The sequence below is a fragment of the Symsagittifera roscoffensis genome, chromosome 1 (assembly GCF_963678635.1).
Source record: "Symsagittifera roscoffensis chromosome 1, txSymRosc1.1, whole genome shotgun sequence".
In the NCBI taxonomy this organism is placed as follows: Eukaryota; Metazoa; Xenacoelomorpha; order Acoela; family Convolutidae; genus Symsagittifera; species Symsagittifera roscoffensis.
In genome coordinates, this window is record NC_087062.1 from 55,922,101 (window position 1) to 55,946,278 (window position 24,178).

Sequence of the window (24,178 nt, forward strand, 5' to 3'; positions counted from 1 at the left end):
GAAGGATGCCCAATGTTCAAAGGGGAAAAATTATCTTCTGTAGATAACCATAAAAACAAAACGATGTGAAATGTCATAGCATATCGCATAAAAAACTCATCATCTGGACATCTAAAAGACAAAAGAACACTGTAAAAAGTACAATAAAGTTATACAAATTAATAGCACCAGAAAGTAACTATAAAAGAAATATGGGTAGGCGGCAGCGAAGATGCAACAACGATGAACCCCGCGCCCCCATATATGAATTCCTCGGATTTTTTTTAGTATCTTTTTAAATATCAAACATCTTTTTTTCCTCATTTTTGAAATGCTTCTTAGTGTTCTTTTTTGGAAATACAAATCTTGCAAAATTTGAATTGCCGGACAAAAAATCAAAAAACAAAACCGTAGCATTTTTGACGGCGTTTTTACAACCTAAAATTGTCTTTTGGTCTGAGGTATGCACACATAAACTTAAATCGCAGCCAAAAAAACTGAGTTCAATTAGAAGACAAAAATCAACGTCTTATAGCCTGAGCTATCTGGCAAAATGTCTTGAAAGACTCTTCCATAAAATTTTATCTTAACAATTACTTCCAATGAAATTATCAATTTAAGCTCAATTAAATCAACATTACTTTTTCGCGCAAAAGTATAACGTGGATTAGAAACCACACAGTTCTTCAGCTCACGTTAAGCTTTTATAATTAAAACAACTGAGAGAGGTCAAATCAATCAAAACGATCGGAAAAAACTCAATGCTAAAAGCTTCTTTAATTTAGATTACATTATTTTTTGGTCAATTGTCAATTACTGTGAAAAACTTTATATCAACCTATTACGATGAATAATTGGGGTACCTGATTTTGCGTGGAAGTTTTAAAAAAATAATAAAACACACCCGAATACAAAAGTTTTCCCCAGTTTTGAAATGGTCAAAACAATAAGTAAGGATTTTGATCTGCGATCATAGCAAAAGTTTAGTTCTTGATAACTCTCGAATGTTATAATTACAAGAATCTAAAACATTATTTTGAACGGGAGTCATGAATTCGAAATTCAAATTGAAATGTTATGTCGAAACGTTGCAATTGAATTCATTAGTACAATTTTACTGAATCTTACATAATGTATTTTTAATTCTGCTTAAAACGAAAAACCTGCTTGCTGTACAAATGGGTATTTGGCATGGATTTTTTTCTTCTCATTTAGAAGGCAAGAATCAGTAGGCTGTTTCTGTCTGCATGTTTTTTTTTCAATCTTGAACAAAAAGCAGAAATGATTACCAGTTTGATTTGCAAGGTAAACGTTGTGAAACCCTTTTAACCTTCATATAGGCGCTGCCCAGTTTCCCCTATAAAATGAGAGTGTTTTTAAGACAAAAAGAAATGCAAATAATGCAAACAAGCAACAAAAACACTTAAATTTAACAATTGAACTGAAATCAATTTAGAAAATCAAAAGAAAAGCCGGCGGTTGCTTTGCAACTTTTTTCATTGTTGCATTGCTGCAAAAAGTTTAATTGCTGCAAAAAAATTAGTATGAATCCGTTATAAAAAAATTTTGGATTTATATTACAGTCGCCCCCTTTTGGTATCTAAAGAATTGCCATCTCTATAAATAAAAGCAGTAAATTAGCACTAACTTTTCGTATATATTTAGAAATTTCCTGCATTCTGATCGGTCAAAATTTGACAAACTTAATCTAATTTATTATATTTTAACAATAAATTCGACTAACATTTAGTGAAAAACTTGACGAAAAATTTCCCCCACGTTAAATAATATCTGTAAAGGTCATGTTAATGCTCGCTACTGAACATGGTGAATTTTTTTCTAAATATGCTTGACAGCTAATAAACTAGCTCAAGTTATGTTGTGCTTTGAATATCAAATAAAGCATTAAGAATATATTAAGTTTTTGGGTTTTTAGTAGTTTAAGTATTTTAGTATTACTATTCCCCCCTTTGTACTATTTTGAGATATCCATTTTTGGTGATGTAGCCCAAAATTTTTGTAAAGGCGCCTTTGGCGCCAATATAAACTAATTTTGAGGGGGGGAGCGCGCGCCGAAAAAACGCAATTTTTTGGTCAAAATTTTCCAAAAAGTGCCTAAAAACCCCTTGTTTGGCCTGTTTTTTCAAAATTTAGCCTGGGGCGCAAAAAATTTGGCCAAAATAGGGACAAAACCGTGCTTTGGGAGAGCTCAAAAAATCAATTTGGTCGATCTAAAAAAAAATCTTTTGAAAATCCGCCCTCCCCCCCCCCCCCTCGAGAAAATCCTAGATCCGCCCCTGGTTTTGACATACTTTTTATCAGGAAGCTGCGTGAAAATAGCAAACGCAACTTTTTTGTGCTATGAAATTGACCAAAAAGCATTTTTTCTGTACTCAATGCAATTGTTTGTCCGGTCTTTTTTCCTTAAAGGAAAATCCAAAAATGTAATTTTTCGAAACTTTGTGTTTTTATCCAAAACCACAATATCCCAGGATTTCTATTATAAGAAAACCCCGGGTGTAAGCAGATATCATGCAGAGAAACTGCATTTGGTGATATTAACCATTTAAGTTATGGTTAAAGTTTTCACTCAGAATTATAAACTAGAAACGAATTTAAATTAATGTTAGCCTGGGACACTTCCGACTGCGATATGGACTCGGAAAACCCTATTTATTATCATTTTGGGGTAAAACTAGCATTTTAATCTAGCAGCAGCTAGCATTTTAATCACATCAAAGTTGCAATCCTTGTCTGCTGGCTTGTTCATGAGATTGTTGATTGCGCCGACAAACGAATTCTTGTTAAACTTCAAAACAACATGAAATTTAGGTTGCTTGCTAAAAAACTCAGAAAGAATAGAATGCTCAGTTTATAATCTGTTAGCGCGAACCCATTGAAAAAATTTAAAAGTGGAATCAATACACCGGAGTAACAACATGTAAAGTAGCTAAGTAAAGTATTCTTCTGAGGGCTTCTGTTTGTCTTGAAGCAGCTTTATGATGCTCACCTTTCAATAAATTCAATTGAAACTTTCTCACAGTGTTGTTTGTAATACACCTGTTCTGAGGAATACCAAAGCGCAGTAATCCAAGGATAAACTTATTGGAGAGACCATCTTTAAGAATTTTTATGCGTGAAATAGTAATAACTGACTTTTCATAAGTGGGATTGTACTGAGTAAACAAGCCCTGTGTATTGTAAGACGATAGAAGGATGCTGAATGGTCAAACGGGAAAAATTATCTTCAGTAGATAATCATAAAAACGAAAAGATGAGAAATGTCATAGCATATCGCATGAAAAAACTCATCTTCTGGGCATCTAAAAGACAAAAGAACACTGTAAAAACTACAATAAAGTTATACAAATTAGTAGCACCAGAAAGTAACTATATAAAAAAATATAGGTAGGCGGCAACGAAGATGCAACAACGATGAACCCCGCGCAAAATTTAAATCTTGCAACATTTGAATTGCCGGACAAATAATCAAAAAACTAAACCGTAGCATTTTTGACGACGTTTTTACAAACTAAAATTGTCTTTTGGTCTGAGATATGGTCACATAAACTTAACTCGCAGCCAAAAAAAAACTGAGGTCAATTAGAACACAAAAATCAACGTCTTATAGCCTGAGCTATCTGGCAAAATGTCTTGAAAGAATCTTCCATAAAATTTTATCTTAACAATTACTTCCAATGAAATTATCAATTTAAGCTCAATTAAATCAACAATACTTTTTCGGGCAAAAGTATAACGTGAAATAGAAACCACACAGTTCTTCAGCTCACGTTAAGCTTCCATAATTAAAACAACTGAGAAAGGTCAAATCAATCAAAACGATCGGAAAAAGCTCAATGCTAAAAGCTTCTTTAATTTATTTAGATTACATTATTTTTTGGTCAACTACTGTGAGAAACTTTATATCAACTTACCGTGACACTGGTTTAAAGAGTTTACTTCAATTGTTGTTCTATAGCTGAGTGAATTTTAAAGAGACCCGTTAAAATTTTCATCAAAACTATTACCAGAGTAATTTTCATACAATAACAATGACATTGAAATAGATTATCTACCTTTAATCGAGGTTCCATATCTAACTGAGCCTTATGTATTCCAATAAAATTTTTGCTATTCAATAATAGTGCGTTTTTGGCATATTTTCTTTGACTTTTTAAACGGATAAAGAGGAAAACTATGACTAGAACTGAAAAAGATGTCATACAAGCAGTTTTGAATAGAAAATTTGAGCAACTATTTCCTTTTTCCGAACACAGTCGATGTTTTAGTTCTAAAAAAGACTGCTCGTATCAGGGCTAAGCTCTGAATGTTCCGACTGCCTTTTAAGGTTTATTGAGCAGCAGTAATACATAAAAAAAATTAAATGAAATAAAATAAAATGAAAATTAGTTTTCTAAATTTGATTTTTTTTAAATCATCCCCCCACACGCCATATAAAGTACAAAAGAATAGATTTCGTTCCTTGTAACAAATGAATTATGGCAAATAAGCTTCGTTCAACCAATTTGGAACGATTTATAAGACGGATTAAATCTCGCTTACTTGTTAATAGCGCGAATTATATTGCGCGTTAATTGTCCCAAATTGGTCAAAATAGCCAAAATGGCAATCTTTAAACCCTCATAACTTTACGAAAAATGATCACAGGTGAAATATCTTTTCAATTTTAAGCTCAGGACAACAATACTTTTTGAATGATAAAAAAAAATTCCGTCAAAAAAATGGCTAGTTAAAAAGTCGAAATTTGTCTGAAGAAAAAAAAAACACACCCCGAGCACAAATATTCCGTTACTTTCGTATCGAAAGTCGGAACAATTACGAAACTAACCCAAAGAGTTGTTTATGAAATGCACAATGAAATGCAAAGTATACTATGAAATGCATAATGAAAAGCATAATGAAAGTATACTAACCAACATTAATCTAATAACTGTCTATTAATCAATTATATGCGTTAATATCTAACTTTATACCACGTACGCTTTTCAGTGTTTCATTGCCATTTTGAATTGAAATGGTCACATTTCGGCAACTTGCGTTTTTCTGAAAACAGTTCCAATTTAGTTCTTGAGTTTTCACTCTCTCTTGGCATGTCTTGAAAAATAGGGCGAGGTGTTATTTCATACGTGGGGAGGGGGTATTACAACAGATATATAAGTGTGATTGAAGACTCAAGACATCTTGTTAACATCATAAATGCAAAGGTACCTCCTTCTGATTCTGTTGGAAGCTGATGTATTCATAACTGGAGTGTTATGTTCAACTGCCCAAGTAATTAAGAAATCAAATACAAGACTGCTCGTATCAGGGCGAAGCCCTGAATGTTCCGACTGCCTTTTAAGGTTTATGGAGCAGTAATAACATTTAAAAATTCAATGAAATAAAACAAAATGAAAAAAAAAATCTAAAATTTGAAATTTTTTTATAAAAATCATCCCCCCACACGCCATATAAAGTACAAAAGGATAGATTTTGCTCCTTGTAACAAACAAATTATGGCAAATAGGCTTCTTTTAACCAATTTGGAACGATTTCTAAGATGGATTAACTCTCAGCTTACGCGTTAATAACGCGAAATATATCGCGCGTTAATTGTCCCAAATTGGCCAAAATGGCAATCTTTAAACCCCCGTTAACTTTACGAAAAATGATCACAGGTGAAATATTTTTTCAAATTCGAGCTCAGGGCAACAATACCTTTCGAATGATATTTAAAAATATCGTAAAAAATGGCTAGTTAAAAAGTCGAAATTTGTCTGAAGAAAAAAAAACCCACCCCGAGCACAAATATTCCGTTACTTTCGTATCGAAAGTCGGAACAATAAGGTCTGTGAAGGTCATGTTAATGCTCGCTACTGAACATGGTGAATTTTTTCTAACTATGCTTGACAGCTAATAAACATGCAAGTTATGTTCTGCTTTGAATATCAAATAAAGCATAAAGAACATATTAAGTTTTTGGGACTTTTTTGAGTAAGTGTTACTCTATCCTGGTAATTTTGCATTTCAATAACCAAATAAATAGAGATATCTTCATCTTTTTGCGACAGAAAATAGACTGCTTTTCAGTTTGTGCGCAATGCTTTACTTCGCACTCAGTGGTTGCGTTTTTATTCTGTTTTTTGTTTTCATTTTGATCTGTTTTTGCCGATCTAACTATGAGTTGAAGCATTAAGCACAATCTTAATGTTGCAATCAAAAGTTGCAATCCGCATAATAGTTCATCTCACAAAAAGTAGCTTTCCACCAATCAATCTTGGGTTTACCGCACAAACTGAACAAAAACATCACTGGAAAAATTCTCTTTATTGAAAGGACATCGTCAATTTCTTGGATAATGGACGTACAAAAGTCTGAAAGCAAATTGTTTGAAATAGCGAAAGTATTAATCGCACTCAATTTGATTGAACAAACTTAGTTTCATTCAAAATTTAGGCAAAATTTTTAGATTAAGCAATAGCTACAATCATATTGTAGCAGTAAGCATGAATTGATCTATGAGCATCTAAAACCAAATCAAACTATTTCTTCTCGTACATTTTTTCAAATGATGTCTGGTTTCTGCTGTACAGTGTAATCATGAGGTGATTCGATGGTGTTTATCCTGGTTAGAAGAGGTGAATATACCAGAGGGGTAATGACAGCTGCAGCACACTCTCCAAGCCAGTAATATCCCAACTGGCCCACTTTGCCGCCGGCCACAGCGGGCCCAGTGACTCTAGCCGGATTAACAGGCCCTCCGGTGATGGGAATGAGACAGAAGTTAGCAATGACAACGACAAGACCCACTGCTAGTGCTATGTTTCCGTTCTGGACCGGTCGAACTGAGTCGGTGCTGCGAAGGACCTGGAACAGAACAAATAGTTATAGACATATGGCGAGTGGCTATTCCTACTTCCCCAACACCAGATCCATACTTCCGCTGATTCGTTCGAGGTATCAGCCCTCGCCTTTTCAATTCGCTTGCCAACTTATACTCGTTCCAACCTGTCTGCACCAATCGAACTTTCCAGAAGAGATTTTGAAAAGTTTTCGTAACAACATATGGTCATGGTTTTTCAAAATAACCAAAACTTCCTCGATTTTTTTCTTCAAATTTAGCTGTTCGATGCACTGAAAAAAAAAGATAAAAAACTATATGTTGCCGATATGCGATTGGGGTACGTGAGATGTAAATAAGAGTGATTTGAAACATCGATAATCAAACTTGGATATTGAGTATGAAATTGAGGGAGGATATTGTGGGCGTCAAGGTGTCAAATTTCATAGAAGTGAGTTGCAAGGGGAAAATAACTATTCATCGATACCCTGCTTCATACCCATTCTTCAGTTTTCCCAAATGTTAAGCTGAAAGCTTCCGGAACATAGGCATATATTACGGATCTGAGGGCTACCGGAAGCGTAGATAGAGGCCCCGTTGAAATTAACATAAAGTCAAGAAAAAAAGATGATAAATGAATAAAAGTAATGATAAAAGATACTATTAATAATGATTACCTGCATGATAAGCATGCTGGTGAACAGGAACTCATAGAGCATTCCTTGCCATTCATACTCATCGGCCATCTGGGGAATGCAATTGTCGAAATGCAAGACGTCAGTTCCATTCACTCCACTGGGGGCACTCTTCGTTATCAGGTTCACTACTCCCGCTCCCGCGATAGATCCCAGTATCTGGACCACCATGTAAATCCCTCCTCGTATGAGAGATATCTGTCCGTTCACCACCAGCGCCAGGGAAACCTAGAGTATTTTATGCATACCTTTCGGAAGTCCACTGTCAAAATGACTTAAAAATTTTGGTATTGAACATGCAAAAACAATTAGAAGCGATCAAAAAGATAAATGTACATACCAAGGAAACTCCCCCCCCTTTACAGGATAACTTATGCAAAAAACAAGAATGATATTGACTCGCAATCTGCAAAAAACTATGGTTTTCTGTAATAAAGGACATCGCCATGTCTTCAAATTAATTAAATTTCTCAATTAGATTTCTTTGCGCTTTTAGCTCATTTAGATTCTAGTACTTACTGCAGGGTTGATATTTCCCCCTGATATATTATCGAACATGTGAACCAGGAGTGCAATACAGAGGCCAGTTCCAAGGGATCCCGCAACCAGATTCGTGGGACTCCAGACACCGATCAGACATGTCAGAAGAAAGAAGGAAGTCGCAACAAACTCGCCAAACACTGCACGCCAGAAATCCACGCTTCTCACTTCGGCCAAACCCAGAGTGTACTTGCGGCCCAAAAAATGCATACCAATGATGGGTTTTCTCGCTTCTAAAACAGTTTTAGTTGACTTTTGATTTCTTCCGTGCGATTATTGAAGTCTTAAAACACTGTCAAGCAATATGTTTCCGTGCTTTGTTTGAACAATCAACCAAACGAAATAGTTAGTAAAAACTACGTGTTGGCGCAAAAACTTTTTCAAATGTGCGTGTTTTGATCGTGTTTTTCGACAGCTAATGCATCTCGAAACTTATTCACCTCTCGACACGTGAGTTCTAAAATACTTCGTTCTAAAATGAACTGAAGTGAGCAAGCAGTAAATAAATTAAGTCCTTACCAATTTGCAGAATAAAAGTTTGATAATTCTACCGTGCAGCGGACTTTTGGCTAAAGTACTACTAGTGCTACTAGCTATGACTTTCTACAATTCTAAACTGCTATTTTAAGCTTTTTAACTACGGGTTATTATACAGCTAATGGCGTAATGAGAGACAGCCCAACTCTCTGAGTTTTTCTCGTCAGATTGACCGGACCACCAGAGAGAAGGATCGCTGTGGACTGGTTTAGCTTTGAGGGACAGTCACTTTATACAAAATTTCGTAGTCAAAGTATGACAGAAGAGACGCCATGAAACATTTTCCTTTCCCATCATAGCCCCAGCAAATTATAGACCCCCTCTTCTTCTCAAACAGTGATTGATGTATTTTCTGCGAGGGCACAAAAAAGACAATAATCACTGTTTGAGGGCCGTAAGATTTTGATATCTATCTGGTAAGGAAATGAGCTCAACTTTTGCAAGGCTTACACGAAATCAAAACTAGGATTAAGGTCAAATTCATACAGAACAAAACATGGATCTACTTCAATTTCCTGAGGCAATTCTTGAGCAAACCAAAACTAACAAATTTGCGCCCAATCCAAATGCACAAAACATATTATCAGAAACTAGCTCTTCATGCAACAGCTGTTTATTTAGCTGCTGTAAACAGGCGCGGATCTAGGAATTTCTCGAGGGGAGGGGGGGGCGAATTTTCAAAAAAAAAACTTTCGGTCGACCAAATTGTTATTTTCTGAGCTCTCCCAAATCATTATAAAGACCCTTATTTGACCAAATTTTCTGCGCCGAAGGCGAATTTTCGAAATGAGGCCTAAAAAAAGGCTTTAGACACTTTTTGGGAAATTTCGACCAAAAAATCGTGTTTTTTCGGCGCGCGCTCCCCCTCAAAATTTGTATAGATTAGCGCCGAACGCACCTTTAGACAAATTTTAAGGTCAGTCAGCCAAAAATAGATTTCTCAAAATAGTGCAAAGGGGGACCCTTTGGGTCGGAAGGGGGTCGAATCCCTGAGGTAAAGAACGTCCGACCACCGCTCCCCCCGCTGCTAGAAAAATAGCACAGAGTTATTTTTAAAGACAAAATTTAAAAACCATTTTTGCTTGATTTTCCTTGTTAAGTTTCGTTTTTAATTCGTTTCAGATAACAAAAAAAAGTAAATTGAAGACAACCTATAGTGCTGATTTTAATTCTTCAGACAAAACGCATAAACGAGATTAAATATAAGGTAATTTATTTGGCGAATTTCGGGCTCAACATCTTACTCCAAAAACGTATCAAATTTTGCTTTTTAGTCCATCAAAATTATCAAAAAACAATTGAAAAGCCCTTATTTTTTTTACTCCACTTTATGGTCGATGCAATAATACTTGCTTTAAAAATTGAATAAAATTTTCCAAAACAAACATTTTTTTTTTCAAGATTTTTTAAAAACCATTACCCCACACTATGTTATGTAGAAAAAAATGATGTTTCGTACATAGCAAAAATTAAAATAGGGCAAAAACCATGCCTCACCTCAATTTCGAACAATTTCTAAGACGTTGTTAAGGCTCTGATTACGTGTTAATAGCACGAACTATTGAGCGATTATTATCCCAAAGTGGTAAAATTGGCAAAACTTAACTCTCATAACTCTACGGAAAAGGATCACAGGTATCATTTTAAATTTGAGCAAACAACAACAATACCTTTTAGATTGAACAATCGCTTGTTGAAAAATGAAAAGTTTGTCTAGAAAATAACACACCGACTACAAATAATCCGTCACTGTCTTCGAAAGTCGGAACAATAATATTTAAGAAACTTTGGCGTTAAATTTACAAAATTCACGCAAAACCCAGTCTTCTGACGTATTTTTTGGCATATTTTTGGCAAATTATGACGTAATTTTGTGACATAACTTTGATTGGTCTGTATGCTCTGCACATATGGGTTGTTTAATACGTCAACTGATTTATGGCACTCCAAATTCTAATGTGTTTAAAAATAAAATTAATTTTCACAAATGGTTTTGCGTGAAGAAATGTGTACACCGGAAGGAATGAAGGGTTTTCTCAACGAACAATAAAAACTTAATCAATTTTTTTTAGCTTTAAAGAACCAAACATGAAGAAAAAAACTGATATGTTGCTTCTAAATTATTTACCTGGTAAAAAAAAAAACAAATTTCAAACCAATGTTACGCGCACTCAGATATCATTTTGAATTTTATCATCAAATCTCGCTCTAGCGTTTTTGAAAATTATATCATTCGAAATCAATTGACGTTTATTTGACGCATCCGATTGCGTAAAAGATTATTTTGCTTTAAAAAATTGCGTTTTAATTGTGTGAGAAGGAAGATAAGGGGGACTGGTTTTGGCCATAAGCTCAGCTCCGTGAACGAACAACTAAAAAGTCAAAATGTTCATTCTTAGCTTACTTTTTTACTTGTAAGTTGATCACTCCAGGAGCAAACAGAAAACAATTTTGTCCAGGGGCGGATCTAGGACTTTTACGAGGGGGGGGGGGGGCGGATTTTCAAAAATTTTTCGAAAATTTTGACCTTTTTTTTAGGTCGACCAAATTGATTTTTCGAGCTCTCCCAAAGCACTTTTTTCCCCCCTATTTTGGTGTAAATTTTCAGCGCCGCAGGCAAATTTTTGAAAATGAAAAAACAGTCTAAAAAAGCCTTTTTTAGAAACTTGAAAAATTTTGACAAAAAAATCGCGTTTTTTTTGGCGCGCGCTCCCCCTCAAACTTAGAATATATTGGCGCCAAAGGCACCTTTAAAAAAAATTTAGGGTCGGTCGGCCAAAAATGGATTTCTTAAAAAGTATCAAAGGGAGGACCCTTTGGGTCGGCAGGGGGTCGAATCCCTGAGGGAACAAGGCGTCCGCCGCCCAGACCCCGCCCCTCCCCCCCCCCCCCCCCCCCTAAATCCGCCCCTGATTTTGCCAATGAGTAAATTTTAGTGCTTTTTCTCTACAAAACGAAAATCTGAACCGATTTTTCTTGCCAACAAAATAATTCTCAGATACATTAGGCCAAACTGCATTTTATGAAATGTAAGTGGATTCGGCAACAGATTGATAACATATTTGTCGATGAATCCAATACATTGCTTTCTTTCCTGGACGTTTTGGACGGTTTTGAATGGCACGAACATACCCTAAAAGACGGTATCGCTCCAATTCCCTCGTTAAAAAACTGAATTTGCCCCCAAAGTTTGCGGAGTCCGGAACATATTGTCGAATCCACAAACACATAATTATATTATGTTTAATTAAATTACGCCAATGATAGCAAAATCCGCAAACTGTAACTGGAAAAAGCGATGTAATCGGAATCCGTAATCCATTTCTATTCGCCGAATCCGATTTCATTTGCGATATTGTGAATCAGCTATTATCTTTCGTTGCGGAATCTACGACAGAACTTATCAGCTGGCAAATTTTACGTTACAAGTATTTATGCACGGACTACCCGGAAACTTTTGTTATTTGAATCCACTTGCATTTTGGAACATGTTTAAAGACTTGCCTCTGGGTTCCAGTGACTTACAGTCACCAAATTGTGAGCGTATCATGTAAAGTATGGCCTCGTAACGAATTTTCAAATACCACTCGAGTCACGATTACAAGATCTTCAAAATTGAATATCACAAGAACATACCAGTTGAAGTTAGTGATAAATCCAACTCACACTGATTATGCTTTGGAGAAAATCTATGGTTGTTCCATAAAATTGTACCTGATAATTGATTTTTAGTGCCATGTTTAAGTATCATAACAAGCCTCTCATGTGACAGCTCAACAAATATGGAAAATAAGATAAGTACGGCAGTGATAAAAAACTTCTCTTCCCTAAAATCCAGGTCATTAAAATCTATTTATACCAAAATAAGTTTCCGAATAATATCGTTTTAGTTAAGCTGCAATAATTTTAAGCTATCAGAAACCAAAACAATGAAACATACCCATCAAAGTTGAAGAATTTAAAATATATCACAAATAACCTAGAGAACGCTTGTTTAGAATTACGAATTATTACAGCAGAAGTTTCGATAAAAACAGATTTATTATACAGAGCAGATGAGCTTATTCAGAGAAACTGTACCAAACAAAAACAATTTTTCAGCCACACTTCTCAAGGTTGCCTATAGAGAGTTGCAAAAACTGGAGCAGACAGAATTAATTAAGAAGAGCAAGCAGCTTTTATCAGAAAAGTTAATAAAGACAAAGTATGAGTTAAGGTCACCTAAACATTCAGATTTGCTTGCAAAAAATGCTGCAAATTAACAGATTGCTTTTTAAAATTATTTCTGTCTGTTCCATCTTTTTGCTACTACTTACAAGGCTCTTCATTTGCGAGCAATTTTTTCTAAATTCTGCTGTTCTTAAAAACAATTTTGTCTGGCCGACTTTTTTGCAACTAATTGATACTAAAGTTTCAAAAATTCTGGTCGGAGAAAGAAATTGAAGATATAGAGAGTTGCAAAAAGTTCGGACAGACAAAATTAATTAAAAAGAGCAACTGCCTAGACATCAGCGGAAACAAAAACTGAAATATACATAACGTCGAAAGTTTATAAAGCAGAGTATCACTCAAAACTTATAACCACGGCGGGCAACTGTTTCAGAAGCGGCGAATAGTATGCCTTGAAACAGGAAAATTATTGCAAAAGTGGCTAAAGTTTTTCTAAATTTTGAATGATTCGATCATCTTCTTATTTCCGTTTTTTGGAGCGCCCTAATCTGTTTTTTTTTTGTTCAAAATAACTCTAGATTTTGATTTTTAAACTAATTTCGCTAACTATTTTTTTAGTAAATCTGGATGTTGATCGCAGTATTTAAAAATTAGGCTAGCATAATCATCGGATAATCGACGATCTTGCTTTTCGAATTTGGTCTGACAAAAAGTTCAAGGTTGTCCGGCTTCAGATTTTGCATGCAAAAAAGCGTCGAAAAGCACTGATTGCTCATTTTAATTAATTCTGTCTGTCCGAACTTTTTGCTACTAATTATAATTCCAAACTGTTTGCAACATTTTTTCAGTCAACGAATCTAAACGAAGTTATAATTAGTAGCAAAAAGTTCGGACAGGAAAAAATTAATTAAAAAAAGCAATTGACCTATTTTGGAAATATTTTGCATGCAAAATCTAATTTTTCTGTCCGATTTTGTGTCTCAAGGTTGTATGAAAAAAGAAATTGCATGCAAAAATCTGTCAAAATGGTACGATTGCTCTTTTTAATTAATTCTGTCTGTCCGAACTTTTTGCAACTCTCTATAATTGACCATAAATTGCTCATTTTGAAGTCAGATTTCTGTTATTCATTGATTTCAACATTAAAAATTATGTCAAAAAAAACTAATTAACTTAAATTGCTATATTGTTTGACCAATCAAACTGTTCAAGGTCACCGATTTTGCCAACAATTTGGCATTATTAACTATTTAAAGACCAATTTTTCACTTTTGAGAGAACCTTGCATGCAATTTCGTGTTTTAGAAAACCTTGAGAGAGAAAATGTGTCTCAATTGAACTAAAAATGTTCAGCAACGTAAATATAAAAATGCAAAAAATTCAAACAGAGTTATTTAAAAAGATCAATTGTCCCACTTCGACTAATTTTTGCATACAATTTTGTTTTTTTTTTTCCGACAACCTTGAGCCACAAACTCGGTCTGATCAATTAGTTTTTGGATGCAAAACTGATCCAAAACACATTTAAAGCAAAATTGTTGGCAATTTTGGTGACCTTGTGCAATTTAATCGAATTCTGCAGTTTAGTTCAGATTTGTTGACCGAAAAGGATATTGCCATCGATTTCATTGAAAGAAATAGTTCTGCCAATTTGGAGCTCTTTTTACACGAAGAGTATAGAGAGTTGCAAAAAGTTCGGACAGACAGACTTAATTAAAAAGAGCAACTGTCTAGACATCAACCGAAATTAAAACTGAAATAAACATAACGTCGAAAGTTCATAGAGCAGAGTTTTGCTCGAAAATTATAACCACGGCGGGCAATTGCATCCGAAGCGTCGAATAGTAAACCTTGAAACAGGAAAATTACTGCTCAGGGTGGTTATCGTTTTTCTGCGATTAGTTTCCAAATTTTAAATGATTTGATCATCTTCACTGCCGTTTGTTTTTTTTTTTTGGTGCGGCCTAATCTGTTTTTGTTCTTTGTTTCGTTTTTTAACTAACTTTGCTGACTGTTCTATAGTAAAATCTGGATTTTCATTGCTTTTTTATATACCCACGCTGTTTTTCAAGATAGAGTTAGTGCTAGCCGTTAGGTCAAACATGGTAGCAAGATAAGCTTAAAATTGACAAGTACTTTTTTAAAAAAGAATAAGATAGCCGATTGATGTTCACGAAGCACAGATTGTTGCGGCCACAGTTCTTTAGAAAAAACTACAAAATAGTTTTTTTTCGTTCTTTTTTTCAAATTAGTGTCGTTTTAGGGTGGTGCAATAAAAAACTATCCATATGCCATGAAAAATAATGGTTTGGTCATAGTCGACATCAGTTGAGTTCATTTTTTGAATTTTTGAAATTTTTATTGGCAGGTAAGCATAAATTAACCTCGTAAAATTATTTTTATATACCAATTAAATCAAAACTGTTAGTATAACTCCGAGCGCCTGCGGACGTAATTGCTCGATTTTTTGCTTAAAAAGACACTAAAACTCAAAAATTTCGAACCAAAGAGACAAATAACGACCTATTTTCAATGTTCGGAACATTTACTTGGTATCTCTTTAATTCGTGAGATGTAAATTAGAAGCTATATCTATATCATAACCTAAAGTATGTTATATTTTCCTCTGAAAAAGTTGCGCGGCAGAACTTCTTTGAATCAGAAACTCATTCGAAGCCAGCGCCTGAAAAAGCGCAATTGCTTTACTGCTTCTAATAAAAACTCGTTTTTTCTCAACTTTATAGTACAGTGGTCAAATTGAACTAAAAATTTTATTCAATTTTTGTCGGATAAAATTTTTTATTGAGGAAAATGCAAAAAAGAACAGTTAAAATTGATTGAAAAGAGCAATCGATCAGTTTTAAGGAGTTTTTAAAGAAATTTTACAGAAAGTTTAAGACATTTGGGTTTTGAGGTAATGACGAGATCTACATTTTATCTCAAAATAGCTTTTTGCATGGAAAATTAACTGAATTATAACATTTGCCCTTTTTAAAAAAATTTGTTCAATTTTTTTGCAATTCTGTATAGCTTAAAGCAAATTTGTTGAACAAATTTTTAAATATCTGATATAACTGACCTTGCGCCATTGAGAAGGCGTTGAAACTGCATCCAAATTTTCAGAAATTTTTTTTGAAATGCCACAAAACCTTTGCTATACTGTTCCGCCGACACATTCATCAAAACATGAAAATTGATATAAATTTTTTTAGCAATGATTTGGCTTTCAATTTCCAGAGAAAACAAATTACAAAACGCCAAAAATCAAACACGAAATTTTAAAGAGATTATTCACAGTAATTTCATGTTGAAAGTCAGAACTATTTCGAACATAACCAGCTAACAGTTAGAAGAGAGTAAGGAACGCACAAAAACTGGAAAAAAAACGGACTTGTTTTATCAAGAGCCTTCAACTTTTGAATTTCCGAGAAAAAAAGTAGATGGCCTTAAAGTTCTTTGAGTTTGCAGAAAAATTTATGCTGGGCACTTTTTTTGTTAAATTCAACCCAATTTGATGAAACTGAATCAAAACGTAAAACTTTTATTTCGCTGGGAAATCTGATAATTAATTTTCATTCTCGAAATCAGAAGTCAATCACGTTTTTCGTGACTTTTATATTTTTGTTGTTCAATAGTGGAGTTTGCCTTTCTTTTAACAATAGAAATACACTGAAGTTAAGAAAAAAATAAAGTCAATCCGCTAAAAATCGAAACTGAGCGCAAACAATTTTTAAAATTTTTTTTCTAAAAAAAAACTAAAAAATTTAGCAAGACCTAAATAAGAGTACTCACTACACTCATTACTTAAAAAACTGAAGACTGTTGTCCAACAATTTTGCAAAAATCTATAAAAAAAACAAAGAAAGAAAAAGTTTGAAAAAATTGATGAACAGGCATCCCACCAAAATCTGATAAGATGAGTGTTTTGACCAACCATTTCCGTTTCATAGTTTTACTGAAAAGAGTTAATTGTCATATGTTTTTCTGATTTTGAAGTCGGAAACCTATTTTTCACTAGTTAAATACTTTAAAAAAATTAAATATTTTCAAAAACTGAGTATACTGAGAACATCATTGTAAGCAAGTTTTGCTCAGTTTGAAATTTTGCAAAAAAAAATAGTATCAACTGTATAGTAGTAGAAAATAGTCTCAAAGCAACAAATTTTCATGCGCGAAAGAATGCTTGCATCTTCAACTAATGTTAGATTGTCGAACAAAATAGCCGGTTGGTGTAGTTGACCATTAGCTCAGCCTATCTTAAAAACCGAATTGAATCATTGATTTTTTTTGTTTCCAATATAGAGATCATTTTTTCAAATTTTACTGTAAATGTATTTGATAAAGGGTGAAAAAATAAAAAGAATAAAAGGAAAAAAGAAAAATTATGTAAAAATGAAAAAAGATGTAAAACTAGCTGAATTAAAACTGCAGCTAAGTTTGGGCACCGGCAAAATTGTCAAGCTCATCAAGGTTTGTCTAAATGAGTCTGAAAACCGAAAATATTTAGATCCGTTTTTCTTGACTCTGAGAAAAGTTTTTAATGGCTGCTGTTAGAGTTTAAATCACGACCAACACGATTGTAATGTGATACCACAGTTGACCATTAGCTCAGCCAATTGTTGTGCAAGAAGCACAATGTTCAAACCAAAATCAATTAGAAAATATCCAAAATTAAAAAATGTTTTCCAAATTAAAACTATTTAATTTGTGCTATTTTTTTGCCCAAATTTCCTGTTTTTTTTTCAGTAACCGCGATTGAACTACGTAAGAAAAGGAAAAAAGCGGAAGTTGTACAAGGAAAACGTTATAATATAGCATTTAAATTGCAACAGGACTGAAAGTGGCAGATCAACCTTTGAGCAAATTTTGTTTATTTCAGTCTGAAAATCAAAATCATTCGGACTAGTTTTTTTTACAATGGCGCAAAAAACTAGAAAAACTCGACTCTAACACATAATTATTTTCCATTCTTCGAGAGTAGTCGGAACAATAGCTTGCAAGCATTAGAAGAGAAATTTGCAATTATTTAAATAACTCGCTTTGCAAACAAAGGTTTTCAGATGAATGTTTGCTTTGTTTGTTGAAAAAATTAATTTTTTTTGCAGACTTTTTAAAATTTTTGCAATTTGAAGTTTTTCTGATGCGAGTAACAAGCAAACAGTAAAACTATACTATAATTTTTTTAAATTTAGCTCAAAATATTTTAAAGAAGTGCATCGCACAGTTTTCTTCATATTTCATGTACACTAGTGGACGAAATGAAACGCAAATTTAGGATTTTACTATTTAAAATGTGTCTATACTCAAGGACAATTTTGGGCAATATTTATCACAAATTTCCACATTCAGAAAAAAAACAGACAAAAATTTGAAAGCAAAATTTGGTGTTTTCTTAGAGGGTAGCTGAGATCCTTTACACGCAATTGATGTAAATTTTTTCTTTAAAAAAATGTTATTGGTGTCAAAAGGGTCCTCAAAATTAGGCGTTTTAAAGATTAAAACTTTAAGCTTGCATTTGTTTTGTCGACTAGTGTCTACTTCAGACAACAATTTTAAGTTTTATTATCTTTTTATCTTATTAACTTCTATTGCATCGGCCATTTCCTTAACTTTTTTGGAACAAAAGCCTTCGTTTGTAGCGTCATTATCATATCCAAGGACAATTTTATTGAAAATGATTTTTAATGAAAATTTGAATGATAAAAATTAATGAAAAAGTCGAAATCAAATATCATATTTAAGTAAAATGTGAGGGATCAAAAGTTTTTCCAAACGAAAAAAGAATTTAAAAAAACTTATTAAATCCCAAGATTGATTTTGGTTTTGCTGAACTGATTCAAAAGTACTAACTGGTGTAAAATTTTCGAAGAAGCAAAATTATTCAAAACATTTTTTCCATATGAAGAACATTTTTTTTAAGAAGTAAAAACTCCCTTTGTGGAATTAATCACATAATTTTTCAATAACTCCAAGTTTTAGTTATTATTGGCCTTTTTCCTACGGTATTTTAAACTGTGTCGCACCCGTTAGTAGGTTCCAATTGAGTGAAAGGTCGTAAAACAGACAGAAAATTCAACGCACTTCAGAACAGAAACCAACTTTCAATAAAATTGATTTGTTTTGATGATACGAGATACAAATTCGTACAAACAGCTCAGAATGCTGAGTAATATACAAGTGCACAAAAAACGAAAAATTACTTATTTATTCTCTAATATGACAAATTCCAAAGAACGTTAACATAAACTTCTAACAAAAATTTTTTATCGACTGATTGCAAATGATCTAAGCTACCCGCTACAAAAGTCTCAATGTTTAATTCAAAGCACTAACCAGTTTATTTTGGGTCTCAAAAAGGCCTAATTTTATCTTTTGTTTTAATTTTTTCGAATAAGCGGGCAGAAATAAGCGCGGCAGCATCTATGAAACTATAAATTCACTAGTAATTTTTTTCGAATAAGCGGGGAGAAACAACTTTGAACCATTTTTTTTAAGTAGACCGCCTACAAATAATTTGAACTACTCTCCTTGAAAGTCTCAGTTTTTAATTTGAAGCAATTACTTGATTATTCCAGATCTGAAAATGCCAGTTTTCACCATTTGTTATAAGTTTTTCACACAATGTGAAATAATCGGAAAAAGCAAAATTGAGGAAAGTTGTCACAATGAACAACGCAATTATTTTGTTTGAAATGTTTCACATCTCATGATCAATTTTTTTACTCTGCTTATTCAAAAAATGCCTACTCTAATATGATACTTTCATTAATGGAAGCTCCGATGATATGGTCTCGGTCTACGAACAAATTTATTTTGCTGAAATTTGAAGTAAACGTTGTCCGGATCAAGTTTACATCCTCCCCTCAAAGCCGTTTACCGGAGGATGTTAACTTGGTTCTAAGTTGGTATTTTTCAGCCAATCAGAATCGAGCATTTTACATGCAGCGCTTAGCAAATTTAATTTATATTAAGCGCTGGGGGTGGAGGATATTAACTTGGTCTATTGGGGGGGGGGGGGGTGGTGGAGGGGGGACGGAGGATGCTAATTTGATTTTGTTGTCCAAACTGGACTTTAAAAACAGGCTTTTTAGAAAGTAAAAAACCTGAAATGGCGCTTAAATTTAACCAATAGTATACTGATAAACTTCACTCACCGAATTTTTGAAGTAGCTGCTGATTTTCATGCAAATATTTAGATACTTTAAATGCTATTTAACCAAGTTGACTCGGCAAACTATTGGCTTAAATAAGCTAATTTTGAGCAAAAATCAATTGAAATGATACTTACAGTCTGAAGTTGATTAAAATCGATTTGGTTACAAAACGGCTCATTAAAGCTATAATATCTTAGCATGTTTAGCAATTACACCAAAACAATACTGATCAAACTCAAATGACTTTTTCTTGTGAAACAAAAATGTTTTCACGCCCCTTTAGATAATGTGCAGTTAAAAGCACATGAATAAAAGGGCCCAGTTTTTAGCAGACCAATTAATCCAACTGACGCTCAACTGATTGACAGGTGCGTTAAATAGTGCCGAAACTGAAAATGATTTTAACAGTGTCAAAAATTGATTGTTTTTGGTAAATCTGCAATTCGTTCTGAATTGCTGGCAATTATGTGTGAACACTGTTTTTGTTTTGGGGCAGGGAGGAACGAGAGAAATCTTTGACAATTGCTGAGTTGATTGATTGCTCAGTAAACTTATCTCCGAACTGGTGGAATTCTGAATTGTTTAACAAGTGGCATCAACTAAAATGGGCGTTTTCTTGCTATCTTCGCCAATTTACTTGCCTGCCATTGTAATTCATTGAGAGTCATTTAATTGCAAAAAATTGATGAGTTCCCTGAAAATCTAGATCTATAGAATTAAATATGGCAATATGAATCGAATGATGCAAAATAATAAACTTTTGAAAAAAGCCAAACATCAAACTGACTAGATTTCAAACTAATTCCCAAAAATGAAAAAAAAAATCCACAGAAAGTGAGAATACAAATAAGTGTAGATTTAGGGGATTGCTTCTCTTGGTTCGTTCTCTCTCTCTCTCTCTCTCTCTCTCTCTCTCTCTTAGCGACACCGCAAAGTAGCAAAGTAGTTCCTTGGGTAGGGAATTCAGCGGGGATTCGATATTCAGTACTATCTACAATCCCGAAAGAGTTAAGTTGGTGGCAACTAGTCTATATTGTATTATGTTGCTTGTACCTTTCTTGTGTACTGCACTTCAGGCTGTCTCGTCTACTCAATACCATCGCAAAAATTTCCAATTGTAATTCAATTCACATGAATACATTTCCAACTACAGAAGGCTGTGAGTGGCCAGGTTATAATATAATAAACAAATCAAAAGAAAAGGGTCCGCGATATATCAGCACAATTGTCTAATTACAATTTGACTTCCAATTGACTCCACTAAACGATTCTCTCCGTAGATAGATCTATCTAATCAACACACAATAAATCCACATACACACTCAGTTTGGCCTGCTGAAATTAATAGTGTCTCTTCGGATCACTATTCCGTTGAGGTACTTTAAATGATCTCGTTAGCTTCAAGAATCAGTTTTCTCACTCTGCTGTGAACCAACTATCTACTGTTTCTGCTACAATTGTTCTCTCTAAATAGCTGAGAACCAACTAAAATCTATCTCATTATCAATTGCTCTGTGTGAGAACCAACTACTCTTAATAGTAGCTAACAACTGTTCTGACTCTTAAAGGCTTTCCTGTACCCTCTTGTTCCTTATCTTTATTTACACTTAGTTTTAGTTAAGTCACGCCATTCTCTATCAGTCCAGGCAACCGCTTAAATCAGCCGTCCGCACTTATTTTATGACTAGGTTTCAACCCTTGTCAGCTCTGCCACGTGACAAGTTCGGTTTCTTTTACCAATCTGTACACGCTAATTAGATACCCGGTTTGTAGTAATTGTCACAATGTGACGAAGCAAACAAATGTCATACGATTCTAATCAACTAATTCCTGGCCTCCGTGACTTCAGCCCTCGAGTTCAACTCAACCTCCAAACCATGCTATGTTGACTCAGTGACCCTCCCAAGGTCTTTAACTTATTTATCCCGTTTACGTACCGACCTCCCAAGGATGGGGAGAGGTCTTTTTCATGGGTAGATAATTCATTTCAGAAAGTTCTATCTGAACTATACTCCAAATTTGACCATCTAGCCGTCATAAGAACCTGGTTTGTCTATTAGGGGTCAAATTCAACCAAAAATTCACCTCCAGGTAGCCAAATTCCCCGTCCGTTCATACTATTCAGGAGTCTTATTTCTCATGCTGCGGTCAGATTACTATCAATTTCCTCTGGGACTACTTTTTTTAGTCTACTTGAATCGCTATGATTAAATCAGTTTCCACGCTAAACTAAACCCAATTTTCATCAAGTCCACTTTGAATTAACTCTACTACTCCAAGGTTGCAATGCAAAAGCTATATTGCTATCAGCTTCTGCTCTAGTTCCCAATATACGAGTTTCCTCCCAATTTTTAGCAAGGTGACCCATTCTCCTTTCTAGGGGTTGGGCTGGAAAATACTCCACTATCCGGTGTTAATCTCGGGATTTTCTATGCAAATTTTTTGACCATAACGCGCAAAGGTCAACTTAAGGTCACCCAGGGTCACCCGGTTTCAAACTTCCATATTTGGTTTTAGAGCCACATGTGGGACCTAACTACCAAGTTCCGTCCATATCCCCATAATGCTTCACAGGTTATCTCAATTCTAAGGAAAAAGGCTGTTAACGCCGGAAGGAGTCACCGGAGGGGTTTCACTCACAAGAGGTCTTTTTTCGGGGTTTGTACTTTATGTCTATTGGTGCAAGAAAACTAATATGCCACCGTTCATCATTTTACGTAAATTACCTATTTCCGGTCTAAGTGCTAATAGCTTCCGATCCAACCGCTGGAAATGGTTCAAATTATAACAGAAGATGTATCTTGCCACTACCTATCATCCCTCCAAACTTGAACTCCCTGCGTTCATTGGAGGCCGAGAAACGACTTCCGGAACTTAGTGATTGGTTTGTTTTCTTAGGGCATAAAACCAGAAGTGGCGTTCATAGGGTTCTGGAATTCCAAACTTAAGCTTTCCTGAACTAGGCCTGCAAACATTTTAAAAATTGAGCCCAATGCCGGCGCTGGTTTCCGAGTTCCGATAGGGCCATTAACACTTCCGGGGAACGTTATCAATTGCCCCCCAAGGGTCTGAGGGGTCTCGTATTTCTTATGCCTGGGTCAAATTACCCTTAAAATCGCTCCTCTGAATTGCATAATAATATTCCGTTTGGGGGGGGGGGGGTTCGTCAATTTTGTCAATTTTTTTTCTGGTATAGGAGTGACGATATCTTTGAAGATGTTGTTAATGACGAATCAATCTTACGCTCAAATTACTATAGCATGTATTATAGTAGAATCGCCAATTCTACAATGATAATTTATTTGTTTTCCTAAACATCAGTTCTTTACATTCAATTTATTATTTTTTACCGAAAAGTAAAGCAAACTAAAGGGGCAAAAAGTTGATATTGTCCCATTAAAAGATTTTTGAAAGCGTTATTTAGGTTTTAAATGACTCTTTTTCAAAAATCGGGAAATGAAACATGCATGAAAATTATTTTCGAGAAGAAACTAGTCTTTGAGCTAAATATAAATCACATACATAAAGTTACTCAAAAAAGTTAACTTAGAAAAGCCTGAAATTTTTGAAAAACCTGAGAAAGTCATTTGAAAAGCTCAAAAATTGCTTGAAAACTAATATGAAATACTGCTTCAACACAGAGGCGAAGCGGAGTTTTGCATCAATTGCGATACAACACAAACATTAAAAAAAAAACTAGATCCATCGGAATTTAAACTTTTGTAAGTTTTGGTAGACTTTCAAAGATGCGAAACAATTTAAAACCAATTTAGCAACAGAAAAAAACAAAGCCGGCAATCTTTCCACAGGCACATGTTAAACTAAAAAGAAAAACACAATTTTTAAACAGAAAAATCATTAAAGTTATAGGTCTTCCCAGAAGCTACAATTAACAACACTTGCAATTGTAATTGCAATTGTAGAAAAAAACCTGAAACTTCATTGAACAACAATTGCGCTTGCAACTACAATGAAAATTGCTACAAACACAATCAAGTTTCATGATGTGGCTATTCAGCCAAAACAACATGAGGAGACTAACAAAACCCCTACAATTCAGTTTTTAGGGAAACAATTTGGAAAGGAAATTCTTAAAGAAAAAATTTAAGCAACAAAAATTACCTGAATTTCAACTTATCTCCTTCAACCGATTTGTTTATTCAAATTACAAGTAATCATTTTTTTTGTTAGGACAACGGAAAACAGTTTCTTTAAACCGGCAAAAAATCAGCCGAAACTTTTCAGACCGAATAAAACTTCTA

General features: G+C 34.3%; 3 protein-coding genes across 5 annotated transcripts in view; 1 reads left to right on the plus strand and 2 right to left on the minus strand.

Annotated features, from left to right (window-relative positions):
* LOC134846000 (intraflagellar transport protein 81 homolog) overlaps nucleotides 1-24,178 on the minus strand; it is a 282,975-nt gene that overhangs the window by 246,910 nt on the left and 11,887 nt on the right. The gene's annotated exons all lie outside the window — the stretch shown is intronic.
* Nucleotides 6,292-20,016, minus strand: LOC134846016 (aquaporin-4-like). 3 transcript variants are annotated; one of them, XM_063863201.1, is made up of 4 exons: nucleotides 19,917-20,016; nucleotides 8,035-8,288; nucleotides 7,498-7,743; nucleotides 6,292-6,846 (listed from the first exon to the last, which is right to left on the minus strand). In XM_063863201.1, the coding sequence occupies exons 2-4, from the start codon at nucleotides 8,263-8,265 to the stop codon at nucleotides 6,544-6,546; spliced, it is 780 nt and encodes a 259-aa protein (XP_063719271.1). In that variant the 5' UTR covers nucleotides 8,266-8,288; nucleotides 19,917-20,016; the 3' UTR covers nucleotides 6,292-6,543. The 3 variants fall into 3 exon arrangements, with proteins under 3 accessions (XP_063719271.1, XP_063719255.1, XP_063719263.1); XM_063863185.1 differs by lacking the exon at nucleotides 19,917-20,016 and adding an exon at nucleotides 12,533-12,621; XM_063863193.1 differs by lacking the exon at nucleotides 19,917-20,016 and adding an exon at nucleotides 8,575-8,751.
* Nucleotides 18,554-24,178, plus strand: part of LOC134845987 (protein fem-1 homolog C-like) — a 390,705-nt gene continuing 385,080 nt past the window's right edge. Inside the window, exon 1 of the mRNA XM_063863141.1 lies at nucleotides 18,554-18,566. The gene's annotated coding sequence lies outside the window, so the exon portion shown is untranslated. The remainder of the gene's footprint in view (nucleotides 18,567-24,178) is intronic.

Bases quoted from the DNA above. Each gene is read 5' to 3' on its own strand.
- LOC134846016 (XM_063863185.1), bottom strand. The intron at 7,744-8,034 runs GTAAGTACTAGA...AAAATACTCTAG, and splicing joins GGGGAAATATCAACCCTGCA to GTTTCCCTGGCGCTGGTGGT. The intron at 6,847-7,497 runs GTAATCATTATT...GTTCTGTTCCAG, and splicing joins CCAGCATGCTTATCATGCAG to GTCCTTCGCAGCACCGACTC.